We start from the raw sequence: 24,347 nt of genomic DNA on the forward strand, positions 1-24,347 counted from the left end.
AGAGGGACAGTTTACAGTTGTCTGAAAGAGACTGTTTGATTCTTGTTGGCTTGATTGAAGAAAAAAACATTAAACTTCAGGAGCTGAGCTATATTATGATGTTTGTGTAGATAAAAACACTTGAGCATATAACCACTGTATATATCAATATATAAATATCAACAAATATAATCATGCTACTCATCTTCTTTCTTTTCAAAATGGCTCATTTTAACACTATTGTCTGAGAAAAATGAGTATAGTTAATGTGGTCCTATATTTTTTACCTCTTTTTTTTTCCCTGGGGGGGGGGGGGAACATTGATGATCATTTTTGACTGCATTTCTTTTTTATCGCCACATTTCAACACAATATCAAAGATACTGGTAAGAAGTAGGACCATACAGCTCCAATGTTCTACACTGGTAATGTTGTTAAACAGTTCCTTTGGTCTTTTTTTTTCTTTTTTTCTTTTTCGGAGCACAGACAACGTTTGTGCCAGAGGATAATTTGGGCAATTCACCCCCTCCCCCCACGGCCCTGTTTCAATCTCTCATTCTATCTCTTTCGATGTTTGCTTGGGGGCTTCTGAAGCTGCAGTGGTTTGCCCGTCGTAGTTGTCCCAAAGGAAGAACCTGGCATGCACAGACAATAGATACAAACAGAGGAAACCTTGATTACATCTTGGATTCCTGCAGGCACTGCACTGATAAAATCATCTGGAGAGGGTATGCCGTTTGTTGGACTCAAGAATCTTTTTGTTGTATTAAAGTTGTCTCTTTTCTAGGACCCCTCTTGAACATGACCTTTTCAATTTTGCTGCTCCAAAAACAATCTTTCCTTTACTAGCCTATAAGGTTTTAATACATAACATCTTGCAGAATGAAACTCCTCATCCTTAGTTGAATTCAATACATTGAGTACACACACACAAACTGAATGGTAAACGTTTGATGAGAATTGAACATAAAATAAGAGGGTTATGAGATTTCAAGTTTCATATGATTTCTCAAAATGGTGATACAGGTCAAAACCGCATTGCAAAGAAGGAGGTGATTATGTCACTGCTTTGCATTTCACTGATTGACCCACTGTGTACACTGTCTTTTCAGAATTTTGTGGTTTTTTTAAAATGAATTGAGAGTACATTGTATCTTTCACACTAAAATATTGTAGAAGTATTGTAAAAAGCTGTTGATCATGTCTATTAAGGGGGAAAGGTTGCCAATTGCTAGATTATCAACCAAAGACATGGTCTTTACCTTTTTTTAGTATAAACCATGAACAGAGTTTTGACATTAAGATTTCACTGCCTCTTCTACTGTGCATATGTTCTTGCAAGAAATATTACTGTTTTGTGAAATCACTGGAAATTTGGAACATTTCATAACTTTCTCACACTACATCTGATATCACTGAAACATCCACAACTATTTGCTTGCTACAGTAATGAATTCAGTTTTAAACATGGTGCGGCCATGTAAGAAAATAAAAGAAAGAAAAAAGAACTCATGTTAACTGTGAATAGTCTGCTGATGATTTTCAATTTGGCAATGCACGTGTAAATGTGTGTAATTCTGTTCCAAGGAGGAGATGAATCATTGAGAATGCTGGGATGGAGTACAAGGCTCGTAGTGCTAATCTCCAATTATATGCAACGTGCTGAAGTGTACAACATGTGAGAACAGCATGATGGGCCAACGGCATGGAAAGAGATAGGAACAGAATGCGAAGGAAGGGTAAAACAGACAAACGCACAGATTTCCATACAACGGCATAGAAAGGTCGTGAAAGAAGAGCGAGAGGGAAGAATGCATGAGGTCAGTGAGCAGATGAACAAATTCATACAGAGGAGAATGGATCAACATGGTGAAGAGAGTGTTAAAAAGTGGGCGGGCAAGAAATTCATGTACACATGTGGGCATGAGAAATCCAGTTCTGGATGGGCATTTTTCATTTTGATTACACATCGCATAGATTTGATGAAGATGAATACCGTTTGATCAATACAACCTGACATACCTAAGGTTCAAGCTAAAAAGACTGCGATACAAGAAGAAGGACAATCAATTGCTACAAAGGCCATCATATCCTGCTTGATGTGCTGGGAATATAACACTGCAAATTTCAATTCATGTTCCTATTGTGTAAATGGATGTGCATTATCATTAAAAACAATCCTTCACCACTGCAGTATTGACAGCATACCATTTGTGGAGAATGTATCTCACATATTAAAGTGTTATTTTAAAGATCAGTTCTGCTGTAGCAGCAACACCAGTATTAAAAAGAAAAATAGTAAAATTTGAAAAGAAATATTCAGAATGTATTGAGGACCAAATGGGTATTTCAATACAGTTAGTGTGATCAGTGAGCTGACTGGTCCAAATACATTGCACTTGTATTGCTCATAAATCATTCATCTGCCTCTACAGGAAAGAATGTAACCTTGATTATAACATTTATGGCATTTTGAGACATTTAATCTGCATGTCAAAGTTTACATAAATGATTTTACTTTTATTTTCTTTTTGTAGCACAAGCTATGAACTTTTTATTTACCCTTTCATGAAAGTGGGCTATATCTAATTGGCACCTCATGCCTCATTTTGATTTATCCCACTCTTCAAGAAACTTCTTTGATTCTACATAACTGTTCTCTGTCTTCTGATCACATTTATGCACCAAATAAAACAAATGGGGGATGGCTTTGACAAATGCATGATTTACAAGCAATTTACCACTCAATAGCTCTAACTGGAGAGTTGGATAGCAATGTTTTTAAAATGGAAAAAAAAAATGCACGAATACATTTGTGCATGTTTATGTTTTGTGACAAGCATTTCGATTCCATGGTGACTGGCATGTTGTCTGTTTGAAATTGCAAATACAAATGTATGTCAACCATGGAAGATTATGTGTGCATTTTTATTAGCATCATGTATTTCTACTGATGAGAACCATCTTGGAAATTGGCTGTGTCCAGAAGTCTCTACCACACACTGGACTTCCACAAATAAGTAAAATCACAACGGTTAAACAATTATTTTGCAAGGACACGAGCTACATACATATGAATAGATCAACTTCATTGGCAGGCAAACAGTAGACCACAGGAGAGGTGTTAATGAAAAAGAACCTTTCCATGGAGAAAAAGCCAAAAACTAACTACAAAATATACTCGAACCAAATGGACCACCATGACACATCCACAATAGCATGGGAAAACACATTACAGATTCACTCCCAGTGTTCAAAGTCAATTCACGTACAAGATGCAAATCGGAAAGAGACGGCGACACTTAAAAGAATCCATCAAACAGGGAAAGAAATTGCATCAATCAACAACAACACAAACAACCACTAATGGTACTGTCACAACATTTCTCTGAAACACAGACACAAGAAAATGTACAACTCCCATTACCACAAGCATTCATCCATCAATATAGGGGAAAAAATAGTACAGTTTTGGAAGTGCTCAAATTGAAGTGGAGACACATGATTCACGGTAAACTGCATAGCAATAATAAATGCCTCTCGCAAAAAGGAATGAAAGGTTGTGTAAACAGGAAATGACCAAAAGTTCTTCTTTGCTTATAAAAATGTCAAGTTATTGTCCTTCAAGTAAGTGTTGTCATTCTGGAAACTCCTGAAATGAATTATTTTTCAGAGGAGCTGAATAATTGAGTACAGGATAATATTTTTCCTTTCAATTAGGAAAATTTATTCACATGATGCATATACCATTATTCCTTCCAAAACTGTAACATACCCATAAATAGACAGTGCAAATACATCGAGTTGTATCATATCTCACACAGAACAAGACAGACTTATCATAAGTGTAAGGTAGAATGCCATACTACAGAACAACATAAATTAAATAATAATAATAATAATAATAATAATAATAATAATAATAATAATAATAATAATAATAATAATAATAATAATAATAATAATGAAAATAATAATAATGGTAATAAAAATAATAATAACAATAATTCACACTATTTGACTGCCATATTGACCTTCTTTTAACAAGAGATGTAATGACGAAAAAAAAAGTACAGTCCCAGCCATATCCAGAAAGGAGAACATTGTTTAAGAGAGAGAAAAAAAATGTGCTGTATAAGTTTCTATATGATCAAAGTTGTGCTCCATAAGTTTCTACATGATTGAAAAGTTGGAGACATTAATCATTAGTAATATTACAGCTGTTACATTCGGTACAGTTAGGTTTGGAGGAAAGGTTATACACAGCACTGTGGTGTACTAAAGGAGACAGCATGTTATAGGTAAGCTCATGATCATGCATAACATTTTTGGTGTAAGATTGATGAGAAACTGCAAATAGGCTGAAAAATTGAGTTAGTGACATTGTTGCCTCATTCTCCTTCAATTCCAAAATTAACAATAATGCTAAAAAAAAAAGAAGAAATAATCTACATGATGCACAAAGCAAGACAATGGAAACTAAACACCACCAAAAGGTGAAGCATGCGTTTGATAGGACAGAAACTGAGAAGAATAAATAACAATAATAAACAAATTACATTTGTTCGTTTTTTCTTCTAAATACATGAGAAGAGAGCATGGAACCAACTGATATTTGCTACCCGGAAATATACTGGGAACTTTACAAGTGAATAAAAAGGAAAGTTGTGGGAATACCAATGCCATAAACCATTAAGTTTTGGGTTTAATGAACCTACCAATGGAGGTAAACTTTAGCCGTATAGCGCTGCGCTACAATTTCTTGAACGTTGGGGCTGAAATGTTTTGACAGGAAGGGAACAAAAACGTTGATCCAGAAGACATAGATAGACAACTATAAGAGCTAACTATTCAAGTTTGCATGCAGTCAAAGAGATTAGAAGGTACTGAACATAAAAGGTGAAGATGGCAAAGTAACTGGCTTCAAAGTCTATTCCAGTGGCTGGATAACAAAGGCAAGACCTCTTTGTAGTATAACAGGCATTTACCATATTACCAGATAATAAAAGGATATTTGAAGACTGGTTGAATTACAAAACTGCCTATACACTCTGCTTACACATTCTTTTACACTTTCAAACACTGGAATCACTTTTTTTCCAGCATTTAATATACAGTGTGCAATAAATTAAATATAGAATTAGCTACCGATGGAGTATAATATGGGGTAAGAATTTCTGTTTATTTCTCTGTGGTATTTTCTGTATGAAAGCCAGAAAACTTTATTTCTCTAAACATCTTTAAATAAGCACTGCTCAATGTAGGTGCCATGCACAGATCATTGAATTTCAAGGCCTTTTACCAAATCTTCTGAAACTTTGCAAGGCAAAAATTCTCAAACTTTGCCATGCTTGGGACAATGTGGTGTTAAACTTTCACAACACAGAATCAACCGGGGCAGAGTAATCTTTATGCATCATATTGAGCTGAAAGAGGAATTGCAATAGTAATAGCATATATACAAATCTAAGCGCATTGAATAAACTTTTTTCAAGAAAGTACAGAATATCATAACCATGTCTTTGGGATGTATGGCATGATTGTACCCACTTAAAATGAATGAAAAGCTAGAAAATACAAAAGAGCAATCTCTTCTGAGTGCACCCAAAGTATATGAATTACTCATATTTTTTTTTTAAAACATATGTGCTATTTTTTGTGTTCTCTCTCAATAAGATAGTACAAGTATTTTTTTCTTCAGAAAAAGGAACTAAAGACAAAGGTGTCCTATGACAGAGTAGCTACTAAGGCGTAACAAGTGGACAGAACAAGCATGTAGATGACGTCTTTGACATGAAAGAAATCTATAATTATCTATTTGAGGAAAAGATGCAGGTGCAACACGGCACAGCCTTTCTCGAAAAGATGCTCTTAAGAAGAATCGGGCTGTGTTGAAGTGCAGCTCATTCAGTTTGTTTGAAAATAGCATGTGTCTGTTCGTCGCAAACAAATCAAACACCAGCTGGAAACTGGGCAATATTTAACAGCTATCCTTTCAAAGGCAGACCTGTGGTGTACAGTAGAGGCTCAAAATATGACTAAAACTAGCTTTCAATTGGTAATGTTTTACTATTTGTCAAAGCCCTCACTAAATCATCCTCCACAGATATTAAAGATGACAAATTTCAAATAAAGAGGATATATTATGAATTGCCTGATACATCACCAGAGGTAACTTTCATTTTATGTAGTGGTATCATTCTTTGCAGAGAGCAGCTGGACATTTGTCACAGACTAATCTAATATCGATGTTTAAGAAGAGAATGGTTGGGTAAAGAGACCATCACTGCAAAACGAATCGTCATCTTGTGATATCAGCTTTTTATAGTCACAGCATGTATCATACCAGTCTCTTCTTAAACAGAAGTTGTCCCTGCCCCTCTTTAGTCGAAACTCAACTGACCTCATCCTCCCAAACCATGAGAAATCAAACTACAGTTGTATACTGTGGACTTGGTTTGGGCTGTGACTGCTGTATATTCCCCCAAATCCCCTCTTCCACATACGTTGTACATACATACAGTTCACATACATAGATACACAAACACACACACACACACACGCAAACACTCCAACACCTCTGATTTAGCACTACCGAAACCATCACACTTTAGTTTGGAAAAAGTAATGCTGTCAATTATACTTTGAGGAATATTTAGCAGACAGATTAAGTTCACTTTGATGAAAATATGTAGAATCAGAGCAACAGATAGCAAAGATTTGAGAAAAGTTGAGCGAGTATCACTGAGGTAACAACAGTTTGAACAAAAATTAGCTCATATGGCATCTTTTGTGGACCTCAAAATACATGTAGCTGTAAATGTCATACGACCATAATTTTGCTTTTCCTAAAGCCTCACTTGTTTTGCACTTTCAATAACACCAAAGACAAAATGAGATTTCCTGGAATTGGTGTGAAAGAATCATATCTCTCTGTCTAAGAAGACATAAAATACAAATAGCCTTCGGAGTCATTGGGTAAAAATTTTTTCTAAAGAAAATCTTAAGTTTATCGAGTGATATTTCACAAAATAAACAGGCAAGGTCTAGAGACCATAAATGCCTACAGAGATGTGCCCACTGGACAAGGTGACTACTGTCAGACATTCTATCGGGTGACTTACTCATGTAGAATAGGAATATTCAGAACACCTATGTGACCTTGCTCAACTTTCTCTCAACTGAGGCTTTTGTTTGCCCACACTACTGCTATATAATTTCCAATCTGGAGTATATTCTCCTTACAGTTCTCACATCTTAAAGGACAAGTTCACCTCAATATACATGTGGATTGAGAGAATGCAGCAATTTATTAGTAGAACATATCAGTGAAATTTTGAGGAAAATTAGACTATTTGCTCAAAAGTCATGAATTTATGAAGCTTCAGTGCCACCATCGCTGGAGAGGACTGCTACAGCTTGTGATGTCATATGCGTAGAACAATGTGAAAAAAAAGAAGAAAATTCAACATATTTTCACTTTTCTTGCATAATATAAGGGCAATTGACTTGCCTCTTTCAGAAGGTAGGGGTATGATATTACCCTTAATTTACGTCAGTAACAAGTTGAGAGGATGTGTGCTTTTTTCCAAAAAATGAAATTTTGTGGAATTCTCTTTACATTTTCCTTACATTGTTCTATGCATATGACATCATAAAGCTGTAGTAGTCTTCTCATCTAGAAGCAACTGTGCAGAAACTGCAAAAATCCATAAAATTTGAATAGATTGTCTGATTTCCCTCAAACTTTCACGGATGTGTTCCACAGATATATGCTCTGCATTCACTCAATCCACATGTATATTACTGTGAACTTGTCCTTGAACAATTTAACAGATTGAAAACATGGTATGAGGAGGGTGTTCTCTAATGGGAAGGGCCTCATTATTGCTCAAAATCAAAACTCCACATTTCAGTGTTTCCAGAATTATCAATCAAACAAACAAGATGATAAGGACTAGATTGAAATGAGATATAACAAGGTTTATGAATTTTACATTTTCCTTTGCTTTCATGAAATAGATTGGCCACAAATGTATGAGTGCACATAAAATTAGGTGACCACATCACATGTTCTATAGTTAAATAGTTGCTAAATTACCAACCAAAACATGACTTTTTTACTTTCATGCACAAAACAGATGAAGAGTAGGGGCAATTACATTGTCTTCCCTAATTTGCAAACTGTTGTGACCAGAATTACCATCTCAAGAACACATGTGACACTTTAAAAAACTGTAATAACATTTCTCATGTCATGTCTAATTCCACTGAAACTTTAATCATCCTGCTTGTTTGATTCTATGTTGTCTAGTCAATTTGATCAGCGTGGTTTCCACAATGAATTGATAAATGCAGTAGAATCTTGAAAGAGAATTGGTGCTTTGTCACACAGAAAATGATAAGAATTTAAGACTAGAGAGAAAACAGGATATTTTATGCAAATTTACATTGCTGATAGCAAAATGGGACAGTTTCTTTGGATTACGTGTACTATTCTGATGCCAATTGCCCTACACAAGCGACATTTCCTGGACACTGGAGGGGCTCGAGATAACAAGGCTACTACCATAAATTTCACTGCTTTAAATCATACAATGTACATTCATTACTAGAAAACTGATTAAGACAATGCAACTAGCCATGGATGCTTCCTGCTTTCACAACAGGTCAACTAAAGAAACAAATCAACCCACCAAATCATATTATCAACTTGTGAATACTGAGTTTACAACACTTGAGCCAAACCTATTAAATTGGGACTTTATTAGAAATAGCCTCCTACAAAATTTGGGGGATGCCACCATTGTGGTGTTACATACCTGGAGTGCTCCCAAATCCGAAGCCACCAGAAGTGCTTCCTATCGCTCCTGCACTTAAGCTGCCACCAAAGGTGAGACCAGGGGTTGCGGTGGTTGCAGCCGGCTTGCTCCCAAAGAGACCAGTTCCACCGGTGCCGAATGTGGATGTTCCTCCCAGACCGGTCCCAAGTCCTCCGGTACCGGTGCCAAAACCACCTGTTCCCGTGCCAAAGCCTTTGCTCTGGAGGCCGGTACCAAAGCCGGAGGTGCCTCCACCAAAGCCCAAGCCTGTTCCACCGCCCAGGCCTGTTCCACCGCCAAGTCCTGTGGCGGCACCACCCAAACCGGTTGTGGTGCCACCCAGTCCTGTTGTGGTACCGAGACCCGTTTGTAAACCACCAGCCATGCCTGCTGAAAACCAAGAAAAACTTGATAATTCAATGTCATTTCTCTGGCCATTGTTCCCCTGTACATATGCTTTGACTAGTCACACAATTCTATTATATCTATCTCCAAATACAGTATCAAAGAAGTAGAAAAAATAAGATTGTGCGAACAATATTCGACTTAAAATGACATTCGGAAGAGTAAACATTTTTATGCAATTGATCTTTTTGGTAAAGTTTTTTCACGCAAAGAGCCAAATTCAGTTAATCCACAGATGAGAGTATTTCTGTACATAATTGATTTTCTCCCCAAAATAGTTGTGTTATTTCTTGCACCAGTAAAGCAGAGTGGGAAATTCATGAAAATTTTCACACCGTGGAATACTTCCATGTTTACAGTAGTTTATATGTGATGGATGTTACACTCTTTGAGACTATGAAGAAAAAGCATATCCTTTGGGGATCGTTTACGTTGATCCCGATCCGAAACTCAATTGTACACAAACTGCCACGAAAACTATCAATTTTGGTAGTCTTGATACAATCAGAAAATATCTGGTTTGACTGCACCTCTAAGCTTGAACTCCTCCTTTACCTGTTGGTTTCTGGGCAAAGTGCATAGCTGTGGCCATGAACAGCGCCATGTTGGAGAACTGCGAGAAAGCCTGAGGGCCTCTGGACTGGGCCTGGGCCTTGGACTGCCTCGCGGCTGCCTTGCGGCGGGCCGAGAACACGTCCTCGTGATCGCCCTGGTACACTCGGCGGTAGTTGAGGTACTGCTCCTTCTGAGCCTGAGGGTGTGATCAGTTGGATTTAGCTCAGATTAAATCATTGTTTTCTCTCTGTTGTCTTTGCAGCCTGTGCTAAAGCACTTTCACGTTCACTCACAACACATATATACACAATATACACCTAAAACAATTGCAGTCACCTCTTTGTGACAATTTGACATTATTTTTTATCCAAGAGGGGTCCACACTCTACAAACTTTGTCTTTTTAGTCATAGTGGGTCCCTCCATTTTTTTTCACACAGTGCATATTGACAGTTGTTTCACTTCCGTTACTTCAACAACCATTGCAATGTATTCCTACTGTAAGTTTTCAATTATTGTTTTCTCTGTACAAATTTACATGCATTATTTCTGTCAATGAAGAAAGTGGGATTTATGTTTATGTATTATTTTAACGTAGAAAAATGAAATAAGTTTGAACATGAACTCGAACTTGAACAATTATGGCGCAGATATCACTCCCAGAGTACCGCCATCAGTGTTTCACACGGCAATGTGACACCTACCTTTACAATTTCATGGATGCCTTGTAGCTGGGCGGCCAGAGCCACAAAAGTCTCATTCAGCTTCACCATGATGGTGGACAACTCTGAGGGGATAAAAGATGACATAGGAATCAAACATGTTTGAATTCCAGGGTCTTTGTACTTGCCTGTGCTGGTAGGCTTAACCCTAAAAAGACTGGGGGGGGGGGGCCTAAAAGGCCCCCCCCCTCGACATTTCGCGCGATTACTCAGCAACACGCAATGCTCTCGCCACGATGCTCTATGACTTTTTTCTTTCGAGTTTCCCGCACATTTTGACACCAAATTTGTGACGCCCGGGGGTACGGTTCTGAAGTTACATAACTTTTTGTACATGCACATGAGACCGAAAATGGCTCAAAAATGTGATTTTGTGTACAAAGTCAATACAAATTGAGTTTTATCACATGGTTCATATAAATATGCGTATTTTTACTCTCAATGGCTAAAATCAATTTGTTTTAGTAGTATTATGCTTCAAAAAGGGTCTGCCACAAATTTTGCTGAAAAAAACAACAGAAACAAAAGGTCGAAAAAACAAAGAAATACATAAGAAATTCATAAAACAATAAAATAGATAAGAAATTAATTTTGATACCGATTTTTTTGTTAAGTACATTTGCTAAGAATGCTACAAAGAATATCTAGACCAAAAATGAGCACTTTTGGAGCTTTATTTACTGATTTAGATAAAAAAGTCTGGTTTCTCGCATAAATTAGCATAATTAATCAAAATAAAATAAAAGAAGACTATTTTGGAAAATTTAAATATACGATCTTGTAGATTACATCGCACACTACCATTGTGCAAATTTCCGCGGCGATCGCGCGATCCACGGCCGAGATCTTAAGGGGGGCCCTTTAGGCCCCCCCCCCCCAGTCTTTCGAGCTACCAAAATAGCCCAGTCTTTTTAGGGTTAACACTATAGTCCTAATTCACAAAGGTGGTACAACTTTAAACCATGGTTTATGCAAATTTTTTCTGCGTAAATACAATTGACACGATTGGGTACGGCAACAGATGTCCAGTAACAAATGCGCATTGATACGCACATGTCAAAAGTATGCCTATTTCACGCTTATTTTAGACCATGGTCTAAATTGAAACCATGATTTCAATTTAAACCATCCTTGTGAAGTCGGGCCAATAGGTTCAACTTGTGTGAGAAATAGCTGGAAGACATCCTTTGCTCACATAGACAAAGGTTGAGGGCAGATCATATTTCTGTATTTGACCTTTGAAGAATAGATGGCAAACTACATCATACTGAGACAGCACTTATTTGAACAAATCATTACAGTGGGTGTGCCTAAAATAAAGATCTGACAGACCCTTTGCAGTAAGGAGCGCCAAATACTGACAAAATGAGTTACAATTGTAAGGATGTGTGTTTTGACCTCCACAACATATTCACATCAAATGTTGTCATCAGGCCCTATGTATGCAACTAGTGGGCTATCTTGATGAGTAATACAGAATATTCTGCTTTGTAAGTACACCAGTTCTTCACCCCAAACAATCATAAGATATGCAATTTAGCAGTAAAATCACAATTTAATCAAAATTTCAATCTAATGTGTCCACAACTGCATCATGGTACTACTTACATGAAACAGAAGACTAGGAAGGAGGGGAGATATGGAGAGAAAGAAAGATGATGATGAGGATGATGAGGATGTTGATGATGATGTTGTTGATGATGATGATGATGATGATGAAAGAGCATTTTTATAGCGCCATTTATCTGTAGAAACATTCAAAGGCGCCAAGCTCCCACAATGTGTCTCACAAAAAGAAAGATAGAAAGATAGAAATAATGGAATAAAGGAATACAGACAGACAGACATGGGAGAAGTAGGGAGAGATGGAAGAACACACCTTGGGGTGAAAAGGATGACCCCCGGTCCATTGCCGTCATAAAGCTCTCCATCTGCTCAATCTGCCGCCGACACAGCACCATGTCCTCAGCAAACTGACCCACAAGACGCTGGAAGTACCTGAGGGATTTGAGTGTGTTTTGACAAGGAGTTGCTTCAAAATGTACGTCAATCCTTGTGACTTCCAGGCAGATAGGATTTTGCAGAAGTACTGGAATTGGAAATATGGGACAACTCATGAACTGGTCAGATTTGTGTGATAAGGATTAAAACTCAAGTCATGCTAACAATCTCTAAACCTCATGAAAATTCTCATCATGTAACCTGAATTCTACTTGGCTTTACCTCTAAGATGAAGTGTATGAAATGATTAGACATTTTTTACTCTTCAAAAAGTGGTCATTATAGTTCCGAGTATACTGCAAGAGTCTCAAGTTTTCTTCATATTATTTTGAGAGTGTCTACTGTTCTTTATACTCTGAAACTGAACTAATTCAGTGATTAATGATGAGACTAGAAAGAAGCATGGATGTTGAGACATACTCGTCCGGTGCAAAGTATTCCACCTGCAGGGCAGCAGGGATCTTTCTGGTCCGCTGGGCGATCTCCACATCCTTCAGCTGCTGGGCTGCCTGCTCCTTCAGCTTGCGCACGGCGGCCGCGTTGCGCTGGAGACTGCTGCTCGCCTGTCGCAGCAGCTGGTGGAGGGCCGCCGTCTCCTCCCGGATCCGGTGCAGCGGCTTGTCGGAGAAGCGCAGGATCTCCTCGCGGGTCGCCTTCTGCTTCTTCACATACTCCCTGGAGTTTAAGATGTGATACAAAGTAGTGCAGAGAATGAAGCAGTGTATCCCAAGTTAGACTCTGTCTACAGCTTACATTTGCCTCTGACTTTGTCCAATGAGATGGTTATGTTAGCTTCCTCTTTATAAACATGTGTATGGCAACTCCTTTCCCTTCTGGCCTTATCTGTTTTTCTTTCCCTATAAACTACAAATATGTTTGACAATTATTTCCCTTGCATGGCTGTCCAGTGATTCTATAGAAAAGGGAAAGTTTAAAACCCTTTAAAAAAAAGCTGCTTGAAATGAATGCTTATCAGGTCCAGATCAGTGGAAACCTGACAAAAAACAGTAAGAAGTGAAAACACTACGAAGATAGGTTGATTATCATTTTATATAGGGGCATACGTGCTATGTAAACTAGGATATTTGTTATCTACACTTGCTGGTAGCTAAACATTTGTGAATGATAAAAATAAGTGATATGTGGAATACGATTTAATAATCTTGTTTACAGTACACCATACAAACTCCATCGGGTCAATGATTGATGGTATTTCAATTTGGAAAAGCGACTCGATGTCAGCACTTTTTCACACTTCACAAGCATCACCTATTATCAACAGGTGCTTCGAAAAGGCAACTCCCAGAGCAGAAACACAATCAAAGCAAAGCCATCTATTGACACAGATGTTGTTTACTGAGCTAATCAGAGTCCTGCAGTAAATGACAGTAATACACACACACACACACACACACACACACACACACACACACACACACAATTAGTCACAGCTGCACATCTGCTTGTGCAAGAATAGCTTTAGTAAATGTTGGGGCGGCAAATGCACTCACTTGAATGACTGGACATTCTGGTATATGGGCTGCGGAAGGTCAGTCTCCTTTACATCCTGGCTTTTGCTAAAGTGAGTAAAATGAGGGTCAAAGATTAAATCAACTTTCGCGTTGCTGAATAAATCACATAATTCTACTTGTGTTTCATGCGATGTGTGTTTGCACTGATAACAGGAACTGGATAGCTTTCATATTCTTGAAGAAACGATGTGAACATATAGATGAGCATGCAGTGCACCTTACAGCAAAACACAAGTTTCATGAGCTCATGTTATACTTTCAGTCTTTGGCTGGGCGGATGGACAAACATTGCTTGCAATAACAGAGATCTCATGTTTAGTCTCTTTTTTTCTTGTTTTCTCAAGTTCAGAACTTTTTTTTTTTTTTGGGGGGGGGGGGAAATAAAGGCAAAAGCAGGAAATTTAATTGTTACCATAGAGCACGAACAAGTCTTATAGAATCTAAAGGTACTTCAGATTTGCAATGCATTGGTATTAGACTCTTTCCCAATATGCTATGCTGTTTGACAAATACGATGGGAATAACAGCGACTACATTCAGTTTTACTAAGCACTCAAGAATAAAATCTAGTCCCGAAATTCTAAAAATGAGGAGGAGAAAGCATGAATACAGTGTGATGATGCACCTCACTACATACATGTATCCTTGATTTGTATCTTTCCTGTCATTTTGGTCTTGTTAGGACTTTGTGTAATAATGATTAAAAACAAAAACAAAAACAAAAACAAAAACAACAACAACAACAAAAACAAAAACAACAACAACAACAACAACAAACTTCTACTTCTTGATCCCGGACTCTTACCTTGTGGAGTCTGAAGTTGTGCCTGATGTTGCTGTTGATGATGTAGAAAGTGCTGATGGGTTGATACCACCTAGCCCTATCTTTGCTGTTGGTGCAACAACACCTACAATAGAAGGAAAGTGACAACACAAATGATATTGACAATAAAAATTATCTAGTATGTGAAATAAGTTAAATCAACATGCTACATTTGTAATCAAAGGATGCACACTCAGGAAGTAGTAGATAGTATATTTGATGCTAGGTTTATCTTTAAAAGCATTTTGCTTTCATAAAGTTTTCCAATATTTCCGGAAAATGACACATTTCTATGGTTATACATGTATGTGCCTGTGTGTGTGTGTGTGTGTGTGTGTGTGTGTGTGTGTGTGAGTATTGAATGTTGTAAGCTATTCAAAGTTGCATCACTACATATTGTAAGTGCAGGTCTGTCAAGTCACTCCTAAGCGTGATCTCTTCCTTTCAGCTAAATCCATCACTGCTGGTGCAGTGCGCCAAGCTGAGTTCTCTTTGTAACAACACTTGGACCAAAAAGGCACCATCTGAATCAGCATCTTGCATGTCATCGCATACAAAACATACTGGCAAAGAGAAGCGCTGCTAGCTGAACAACGATGCTGCTTTTATACGATCAAGACACTATCATCTTGCTTTCTGATGATTGTCAGGTAAGTAGTAGCACATTATCCATACCTATCAACTGTTAGGACCGCACAAAAACAACAAACACTACATGTTTCCTGGGGGAGCAAACCATGCTGGCTCGGCACTTCTCATCACTTCAGCACGACTTCCACAGACCATCTTATGCATCACTAATGATATAATTAACTCCAAGGAATCAATGACCTAATAGATAGACTGATTAATTAATAAGTTCATTGATAAATGAATTTATTAACTTAAGTACTTATACATGTATCTCAGAATTGACATTAGGATTGTAAGTTATTGGTACTTTACCCAAATTAAGACCAGATGTACTTGTAGTTGCCCCACCAAGTGTAAGGCCAGAGGATGCTGTTGTTTTGCCAAGAGTGAGCCCAGTTCCTGTTTTAGCACCACCAAATGTCAGACCAGTACCTGTTGATGTTCCTCCAAGAGACAGTCCAGTCCCAGTGCTTGTTCCTCCTAGTGCACCACCAAGTGACAGCCCTGTTCCTGATCCTAATGTCAGACCAGGCCCAGCTGAGGCAGGTTTAGTTCCACCGCCCAAACCCCCTAATGGAGCCAGGCCAAGACCTGTTCCTGCAAGAATGAGAATAAGGCCATCTTTTGTACTTTCTAATGCTTCATATTATAACAAGGCTAAAAGCTAATAAGGAATTAACCTAAGAGACAAAGTTGTATCAATGCTTTAGCACCATGAGATTTCTGCCAATCTCTACTTCTACTAAATGAAGAAAATAATGAAATTACATTGTTTACAAGTACAGGTTTAGATGACTGATTGCATTAATAAATTCAATCAGATTACATTGCAGAAGAGGGTGATACAGGTTAATCATATGATTTATCAAATCCACGTAACGCTTCCCACACATAAGCACCGACACACAAACGGAGCAGCTGGCGCCGGTAGTTGTTAAGGTGTTTTTACAGGTGTGACTGTGGTCTGTGTAGATGCTAAAGGGTTAAACAAGAAATGACGCAGTGTGAAAGTACACTAACAATTAGCTATAATCCACAGAACTGAACACTGCATACATGGTATATTTTGCTAGGTTTTTGGTGTGGGTTTTTTCCCCCCTCAATTTTGTCAGTCAACTAATATCTACTAATAAATCAACAGTTCACAAAGATATTGCTTCTCATAACACAAATGTGTTGTAAAGGGTATCCACAGTGGGAAATCACTAATCTTTCTATCAAAAAGTGTTGATTTTTTTCTTCTTATTGTGTAACTGCAGTTCTTAATTGCCACTTCAACCACTCATGAAATATCATACAAGTCCCAATTGACAAAGTATTATACATCATACTTCACATCATAATTTCAGTCTTGTTCAACAAACACTGTATGCCCACCAGAAGCCATGTCACACACAAAAAAGTGACTCACTGACGCCTTGAATACCATCACCAGCTTTTATATCAAATCTTGTTAAAAATTGTGAATGATTAGACAGGTGCTTTTGTTTCATGAATTTCACATAGACAATTTTTCCTTCAAAACATTAGCAAAATTATACATATAAAGATATATAAAAATTATGCTCATGCGCCTGTTCATGATATTAAACACCCTGCATGAGAGCTGGATTGCTGAGGTACAATGTATGTTGTGGGTATAGTGCAATATGTCTGGGAGACAATCTAAAGCCTGGGCTTCTTATTGTGGTCATCACAGGGTCATGTACCATTTATCACTGCCATTTACTAGCACTTTTGTTGTACACTTTTGCAAGAATGCAGTTTGGATGTTTGAAAACCCACAGTGTGTCTAACACTGCAAATTCATTGATCTTCCTTGGTTCTAAAACTCGTAGAGAAAAATGCCAATGCTGGTCACTACTGAACAGCCCCCTCTATCTATTTTAAACATTGGGCATTGTAGAAATGCTGATACAAGCCAAAATAGTGAACTCTTGTTTCTCACCTGCAGATGTTGTTGCTGTTGGTGTTGCAAATGAAAAACTCTTCTGTTGTATAGTGCTAGTGGTGGCTGGAACGAGTCAAGGAAGGAGAGGAGGTGGAAATGGTATTGGGTGTTGTCTTCAATCAAACATGCATACAAAGTCTGCTCTATGGAGATTGCAAAGGGATTACTACACACAGCTGATCACTACATTCAGACTGATGGCTCTTCTGAATGATGATCACTTGGGTGCTTACCACTGTATATCAAATCTTGTATAGAATTTGTCTAAAATGTATGAAAGCATATACTTATGCATGGAAAATCCAGCTTCATAAGCACAGAAGGATATGAAAAGCTTTGTTTCAAAGACAACCCGAATATTCTTTGTCTTTCTTGATCCTTCCTTTGTTATCATACATCTGTGACACATTTGTTGCGCATGAACAGGTATGAGCTATTTTGATAAGATCTAGACAGCACACAGTACCATTTCTCTGCAAAAGTGGTAGCGGCCACAATAATCAAGTCCCCAACAGGCATGACAAGTGGCTGATGGCACATGTGTGATCGTCCTTTCACCTCACAGTAGATCTAAACTTCGCTCATGTAATTCATAAGAGAAAATAATCTTTGAAGCAGTAACAATCACAATGATTTTTACCTTACTTCCTACATTGTGCATTTCATTTGTCAGTTTAGCTGGATCACAACACTCATTTTTTCTTCTTGTTCTATTATGAGTTCAGAGCTTAATTTTGCAAAGAATGTCATATCTTGGCACAGAAGCAAATCATCATCAGATGCCTTACCAGTTCCTCCCAGCAGCAAACCGCCTGACAGACCCGATGTAGTAGTTGTGCCCCCCAAGTTGAATCCTGTAGCTATACCTGTCGGTGCCTGGGTACTTCCGGTAGGGTTGAAATTGAGGGAACCGGCTGTAGATGTTGCACTACGCATGGAGAGGCAGGGCAGAGAGTCACACATGCACATGTAACATAGTACTCAGTAGGCAGCATTGTGCCAAATCAAATTGATCAATTGAACTATACATGTGTTTCAGAGTGCAATAGATTTATCAAGTTTTTCCCCATTTTTTATCGTCAAATTCTGATTCCATTGGGAAATGCTGCAGCAGAGACCCACAAAGTGTGCATACATGTATGTATTTACTTCATGATTACCAAAACTTCAATGCTTTCCAAGAGTGTGAGTGAAATCATGGTGAATGTCACTGAAAACTAAATAGTGACAAAATGTCAGAAGCAACTTATGATCTGGTTTTATAGCCTGCTCGACATCTCCAAAAACTGCTGGGCGGTGCCAAAATTTCAGCGGCGACCGAGCAGGCTACAAATTGGTCGGTTAGCCTAACTACACTACCCCACCCTTGCTACATGTTGCTTACCGGTACGCATGGGCTCATTGCTATGACAGGAATACAGCATAAAAGTATTTAGTATAGAGTATACAAAAGCTTTAATCTTGATATATAGTTGATATATCATTGCCATCTACATTTTTCCAAGCTGTTTGTATGTACAATTACATGTATTTTTTTTTTTTTATTGGATGGCTGTTGCAAAAGGAAGTCTTCCAATATCTTTTTTTTTTTTTTTTTTTTAACTTTTAAGGGCACTAGTGTACTTTCACGCCTCCTAAACAATTGGTCACCAAACGTGCACAAACTCAACCTAAATATCTAACAACCACAAATATTTGCATCTGAATGAGACCAAAGTCCACTAGAAATGGAACTTACACCATTTGACACATTTACACTTGTTGGAATATGTTGATGGCAGCACATGTGTTTGCATAGGTTCATTGTTTTATATGACAGGAATAGAGTACAGATGATAAAAACTTTAATCTTGATTCATATAGTTGATATATTATTGGTATATATGATACATCATTCCAAGCTGTTTGTATACGAAATGTATGCATAGTCATTTTTTTTTTTAATTGGGTGGCTGTTGCTAAAATGAATTTTTCCAATTTTTTGTTACTTTTTTAAAAGGGCGCTAGTGTACTTCCGCACCTCCTCATCAATCGATCTCCAAACTTGCACAAACTCAATCTAAACAGCCAACAACCACAAATATTTGCATCTGAACGAGACCCAAGTCCAGTAGAAATGGAACTATCACTGTTTTGACACTTTTACAATTGTTGGAATATGCTGAACGCAGCACAGCCCTGTCCCTGCACACACAAGTTCGCAAGGCATCTGATCAGGCAAGTTCTCTCTGCGATAACTGCGTTGCACAGGAGCAGACGGCACAGCATGCACTGGCGTAGCCAGGGGGGGGCGATGGGGGCGGTCGCCCCCCCTAAGATTTGGACCGGGGATTTGGGAGGCGGAAAAAAAAATGCGTGTATACTGTATGCATGCACATGAAGCGGGTCTCCTTTGCAACCTTTCATCAAATAAGATATTTTTTTTTGAATATTTCACTCAAAGTGTGCACCAGATCGTTGAATTTCAATTCAAAATATGCAAAATCTCTCGTGCTTGGGAGGGGGTATCCCCCTCCCAAACCCTTCCCCTCTGTGTCTCTTTCCCTAGCTAAGTACACTTTTTAGATTTACAAAAAATTATGAATAATTCTGAGTGCACAAGACTTATCACTTATATTCCGAAAAATCAAGGTTCCCTCATGTAAAAGGGGAATTTTCCCTTTTAATCGACCCTTTCCTCCCTCAGCCCCCCCCCCCATCAGTTTTTTTTTTTTTTTTTGGTGATTTCCCAAATGTTGATTTCATCAATGCGTATAGGAGATATCTCAATTTCAACCTTGAAAAGGCAAAAGCTCCATCGGAAGGGAAGGGTGGAGATAACACTCGCCCACGCCTTCTCCCTGCTCGCCCCCACCCCCCCGCCACGCATAGACGTAGACTGTGGCTATACCCAGATCGCTTTATTTCAGTTCTAAAAACGCAAAAGCTCCACGAGCGGGAGGGGGAATCCCCCTTCCCCAAAGCTCTACCTCACTAGACTTTATACATACACACAGATGGTGCACATTCGGAATAAGAGCTAAATTCCGTGATTTTAACACTTCGATGAAAAAGTATTGCACCAAAAATTTGCACCAGATCGCTGAATTTCAGGTCTGAAAACGCAAAATCCCCTTCGTGTGGCAGGGGATATGCCCCTATCTACAGCCTCGTGTGCATGCTTTTTCTGTTTGATTGCTGAACAGACAGCGTTCATGATATTCAGTGTACTGTAAGAATTAATACAAGAAGACTTTTAGTGTATTCAAATTATACCATTTTATAGGAAAATTATTCAATAATAATCTACACTAAAATACACTGCAACATTAAACAAGTGGGACTGTTTCAACTCGTTAAAACACGCAAAAGCATGCATCAAATTGCACCATTTGCAACATCAAAATGGAAAAAGTTCTCACCGTGGGAGGGGGGACACCCCCCTCCCACACCCTCCCCTCCCCCTTCGCTCGCTCCACTCGCTCTGGTTCAGTCGCGTTCATGATATTCAGTGAAAAGAATTAATACAAGAAGTGTATTTAAATTATACCATTTTATAGGAAAATTATTCAATAATAATCTACACTAAAATACACTGCAACATTAAACAAGTGGGACTGTTTCAACTCGTTAAAACACGCAAAAGCATGCATCAAATTGCACCATTTGCAACATCAAAATGGAAAAAGTTCTCACCGTGGGAGGGGGGATACCCCCCTCCCACACCCTCCCCTCCCCCTTCGCTCGCTCCACTCGCTCGGGTTCAGTCGCGTTCATGATATTCAGTGAAAAGAATTAATACAAGAAGTGTATTTAAATTATATCATTTTATAGGCAAATTGTTCAATAATAATCTACACTAAAATATACTGCTACCTTAAAAAAGCAGGACTGTTTCACGTCGATAAAACGCGCAAAAACATGCATCAAATTGCGCCATTTGCAATATCAAAATGCAAAAAGTTCTTATCGTGGGAGGGGGAAACCCCCCTCCCACACCCTCCCCTCCCCCTTCGCTCGCTCCGCTCGCTCGGGTTCAGTCGCGTTCATGATATTCAGTGAAAAGAATTAATACAAGAAGTGTGTTTGAATTATACCATTCTATAGGCAAATTGTTCAATAATAATCAACACTAAAATATACTGCTACCTTAAACAAGTATGGGACTGTTTCACGTTTATAAAACGCGCAAAAACATGCATCAAATTGCACCATTGCAAAATCAAAATGCAAAAAGTTCTTACCGTGGGATGGGGGAAACCCCCCTTCCACACCCTCCCCTCCCCCCTCGCTCGCTCCGCTCGCTAGGGTTCAGTCGCGTTCATGATATTCAATGAAAAGAATTAATACAAGAAGTGTATTTAAATCATACCATTTTATAGGCAAATTGTTCAATAATAATCTACACTAAAATATACTGCTATATTATATACCTTAAACAAGTGGGACTGTTTCACGTCGATAAAACGCGCAAAAACATGCATCAAATTGCACCATTTGCAACATCAAAATGCAAAAAGTTCTTACCGTGGGAGGGGGGACACCCCCCTCCCACACCCTCCCCTACCCCCTCGCTCACTCCGCTCGCTCGGGTTCAGTCGCGTTCATGATAGTCAGTGAAAAGAATTAATACAAGAAGTGTATCTAGATTATACCCTTTTATAGGCAAATTGTTCAATAATCATCTACATCAAAATAAACTGCTACCATAAACAAGTGGGACTGTTTCACGTCGATAAAACGCGCAAAAACATGCATCAAATTGCACCATTTACAACATCAAAATGCAAAAAGTTCTTACCGTGGGAGGGGGGAAACCCCCCTCCCACACCCTCCCCCCTCGCTCGCTCCGCTCGCTCGGGCTCGGTCGCTTCGCTCCCTCGCAGACTAACCGCCCCCCCTAAGATGAAATCCTGGCTACGCCGTTGACAGCATGGTCATACAAACATTCAGGGTTCACGCCACTGCAGCAAGCAGGGATTGATCTCAATGTAGCAATCTCATAGCCATTTACAGCAAGTTCTTCTATGGTATCTTTATAAAGACAAACCTGTTTTTCTGCCTTTTCCTCAGCTTGTACCGAGTCTTATGGAAGCGACTGATTTGGGGTTGTTGTTCGTGCTGTGTGTATGTGTGTGTGTGTGGGGGGGGGGGGGTGTGAGGGTACGTGTGTGAATGAAAGAAGATTGTGAAAAATGTGGTTATACGACAATGGTAAAAGAATATAAAAAGGAAGAAAAAGAGGGAAGGAAATGAATACACAGATACTACAGATGCAAACCTGGAAAAAATTGAAACAAAAGTTTACAGAATAGAAAGTACGCTTAAAATATAAATAAAAGATAATGGCAAGAAAGAAGAAGAGAAACTCTGCCAACTTTCTGCCAACTAAAACAAGCGAGCGATGGTTATATTTGAAAAGAAAAGTGGAAAGCACAGAAGAAAACAAAAAAATGCACTAGGTACAAAGGGGTATAGAACAGAACGAGAGATGAATCAAACTTGAATGAAAGCAAAGATGAATAGGAAGGAAAGAAAGAATTATACAGGTTGAAAAGGAAATAAAATGGTACATCAGAACGAGACATACATGTAGGAAAAAGATATTGGAAAGGAAATATAATGGAAAGGTAAGGATTGATAACCAATGAAGGAATCAAAGAACAATTAGACAAAAAGTAAAATTGCATAGGAAATTGAGAAAGTGAGGCAATCTAGAATTAGTAGAACCCCCCCCCCCCACACACACACACACACAAAAGATTAATAGGACGGAAGGGAAAGTTGGCAATACGTAGGTCTACCTGACAATGAAAAGAGAAAAGATAGAAAAGAAAGAGAAATAAAGGACTGCATGCACTCAACCGCTTTGTAAAGAAGCTACAAAGACACATGTACAATTATTTGAAGTTTCTAGATCTACAACCGCTACCGCAAGACTTCGCTGAGGAAAAGGGAAAAACAAATTTTAGGTTTTTAAAGACACCATAGATAGAAAAAGCCGCTGTGATCGCTACATTCAGATTAAACGATCGAACCGTACGGCATGCACATGCACTGAACGTATTTAATTGTACTGTGGACTCTGTGTCAATTGCTTGTGTACATACAGAGCATCATTTCAAGCGATCGAGATATTCCAAACACTTGTAAAACTAAAAGTTTTAAAACTTAACTTCTATTGTATTTACTATTTACTTTGGAGACTCGGATGCAATTAATTTAGGTTACTTAATAACTAGGGTGAGTTTTGTGCATGTTTCAAAATCATTTGAGGAGGAGGTGCGAAAGTACACTACATTCCACACTAAAATGGTTAAACATAGATTCTACGGCCTCGCTAACAGTGCTTTATGGCTGCTATGGTAGGATTATATAAGAGTAAAAAAAAAATCATGAGTGGACATGACAATTTGGGAATTACAATTGACTTGTAGTAAAGATAAAGTAGGATTAGAACAAGTAACATGTGACTTTAGCAAGTGTTCCACTGGCACTTTAATAAACTGTTGCACATCTAGGCGTCTAAAGGTTTGAACAACTCAATAAATTGTGCATGCTAAAATGGGCCAGATTAACGTCAAAGAAGACAAGTTGTATGAAGCCACTTTGGCCATGGATACAACCACACGCTTGTTACGTGGCTGGATAAAGACACGCGTGAAACGTGTGGCCTGCTGTGTTTGGCTGTATAACAATACACTGTCCTGGCTTTGAGAAAGCGCGTGTTCATTGCTTTGCTACTTTGCTAGAACTCTGGTTAAACTGAATCCCATTAAAGGTAAGGAAAGTTTACCCTCCACTGCCACTTCCAAAGGAAAATCCTCCAAGTCCTCCGCTGGCTGCAGGTGCAGCAGTCGCAGTCGCACCTCCAAATTTGAAACCACTGGCGCCCGCCATCTTCGAAAGTCTTGCACTGATGTTAGAGGGAGCGCTCACCGGTTCG

General features: G+C 38.6%; 1 protein-coding gene across 1 annotated transcript; it reads right to left on the reverse strand.

Moving 5' to 3' along the window:
- Positions 1-438: 438 nt before the first annotated feature.
- On the reverse strand, positions 439-24,312 carry LOC139737487 (uncharacterized). Its single transcript, XM_071648161.1, has 13 exons — positions 24,198-24,312; positions 18,211-18,350; positions 17,420-17,485; positions 15,784-16,068; positions 14,821-14,923; positions 13,995-14,060; positions 12,904-13,158; positions 12,362-12,480; positions 10,465-10,547; positions 9,762-9,957; positions 8,802-9,191; positions 5,939-5,941; positions 439-614 (listed from the first exon to the last, which is right to left on the reverse strand). Exons 1-13 carry the CDS (start codon positions 24,299-24,301, stop codon positions 538-540), a joined length of 1,887 nt encoding a protein of 628 aa, XP_071504262.1. The 5' UTR covers positions 24,302-24,312; the 3' UTR covers positions 439-537.
- Between the last annotated feature and the right edge of the window lie 35 nt (positions 24,313-24,347).

This window comes from Diadema antillarum, unplaced genomic scaffold, assembly GCF_040938485.1.
Source record: "Diadema antillarum isolate AM-2024a unplaced genomic scaffold, OU_Dant_1.0 seq00000693_RagTag, whole genome shotgun sequence".
Classification (NCBI taxonomy): Eukaryota; Metazoa; Echinodermata; class Echinoidea; order Diadematoida; family Diadematidae; genus Diadema; species Diadema antillarum.

Coding starts and splice junctions, on each gene's coding strand:
- LOC139737487 (XM_071648161.1), bottom strand. CDS start 24,301: ATGGCGGGCGCCAGTGGTTTCAAATTTGGAGGTGCGACTGCGACTGCT. Junction 14,061..14,820: donor ACAACTTCAGACTCCACAAG/GTAAGAGTCCGG, acceptor TACTCACTTTAG/CAAAAGCCAGGATGTAAAGG. Junction 9,958..10,464: donor GCATCCATGAAATTGTAAAG/GTAGGTGTCACA, acceptor TCACACCCTCAG/GCTCAGAAGGAGCAGTACCT.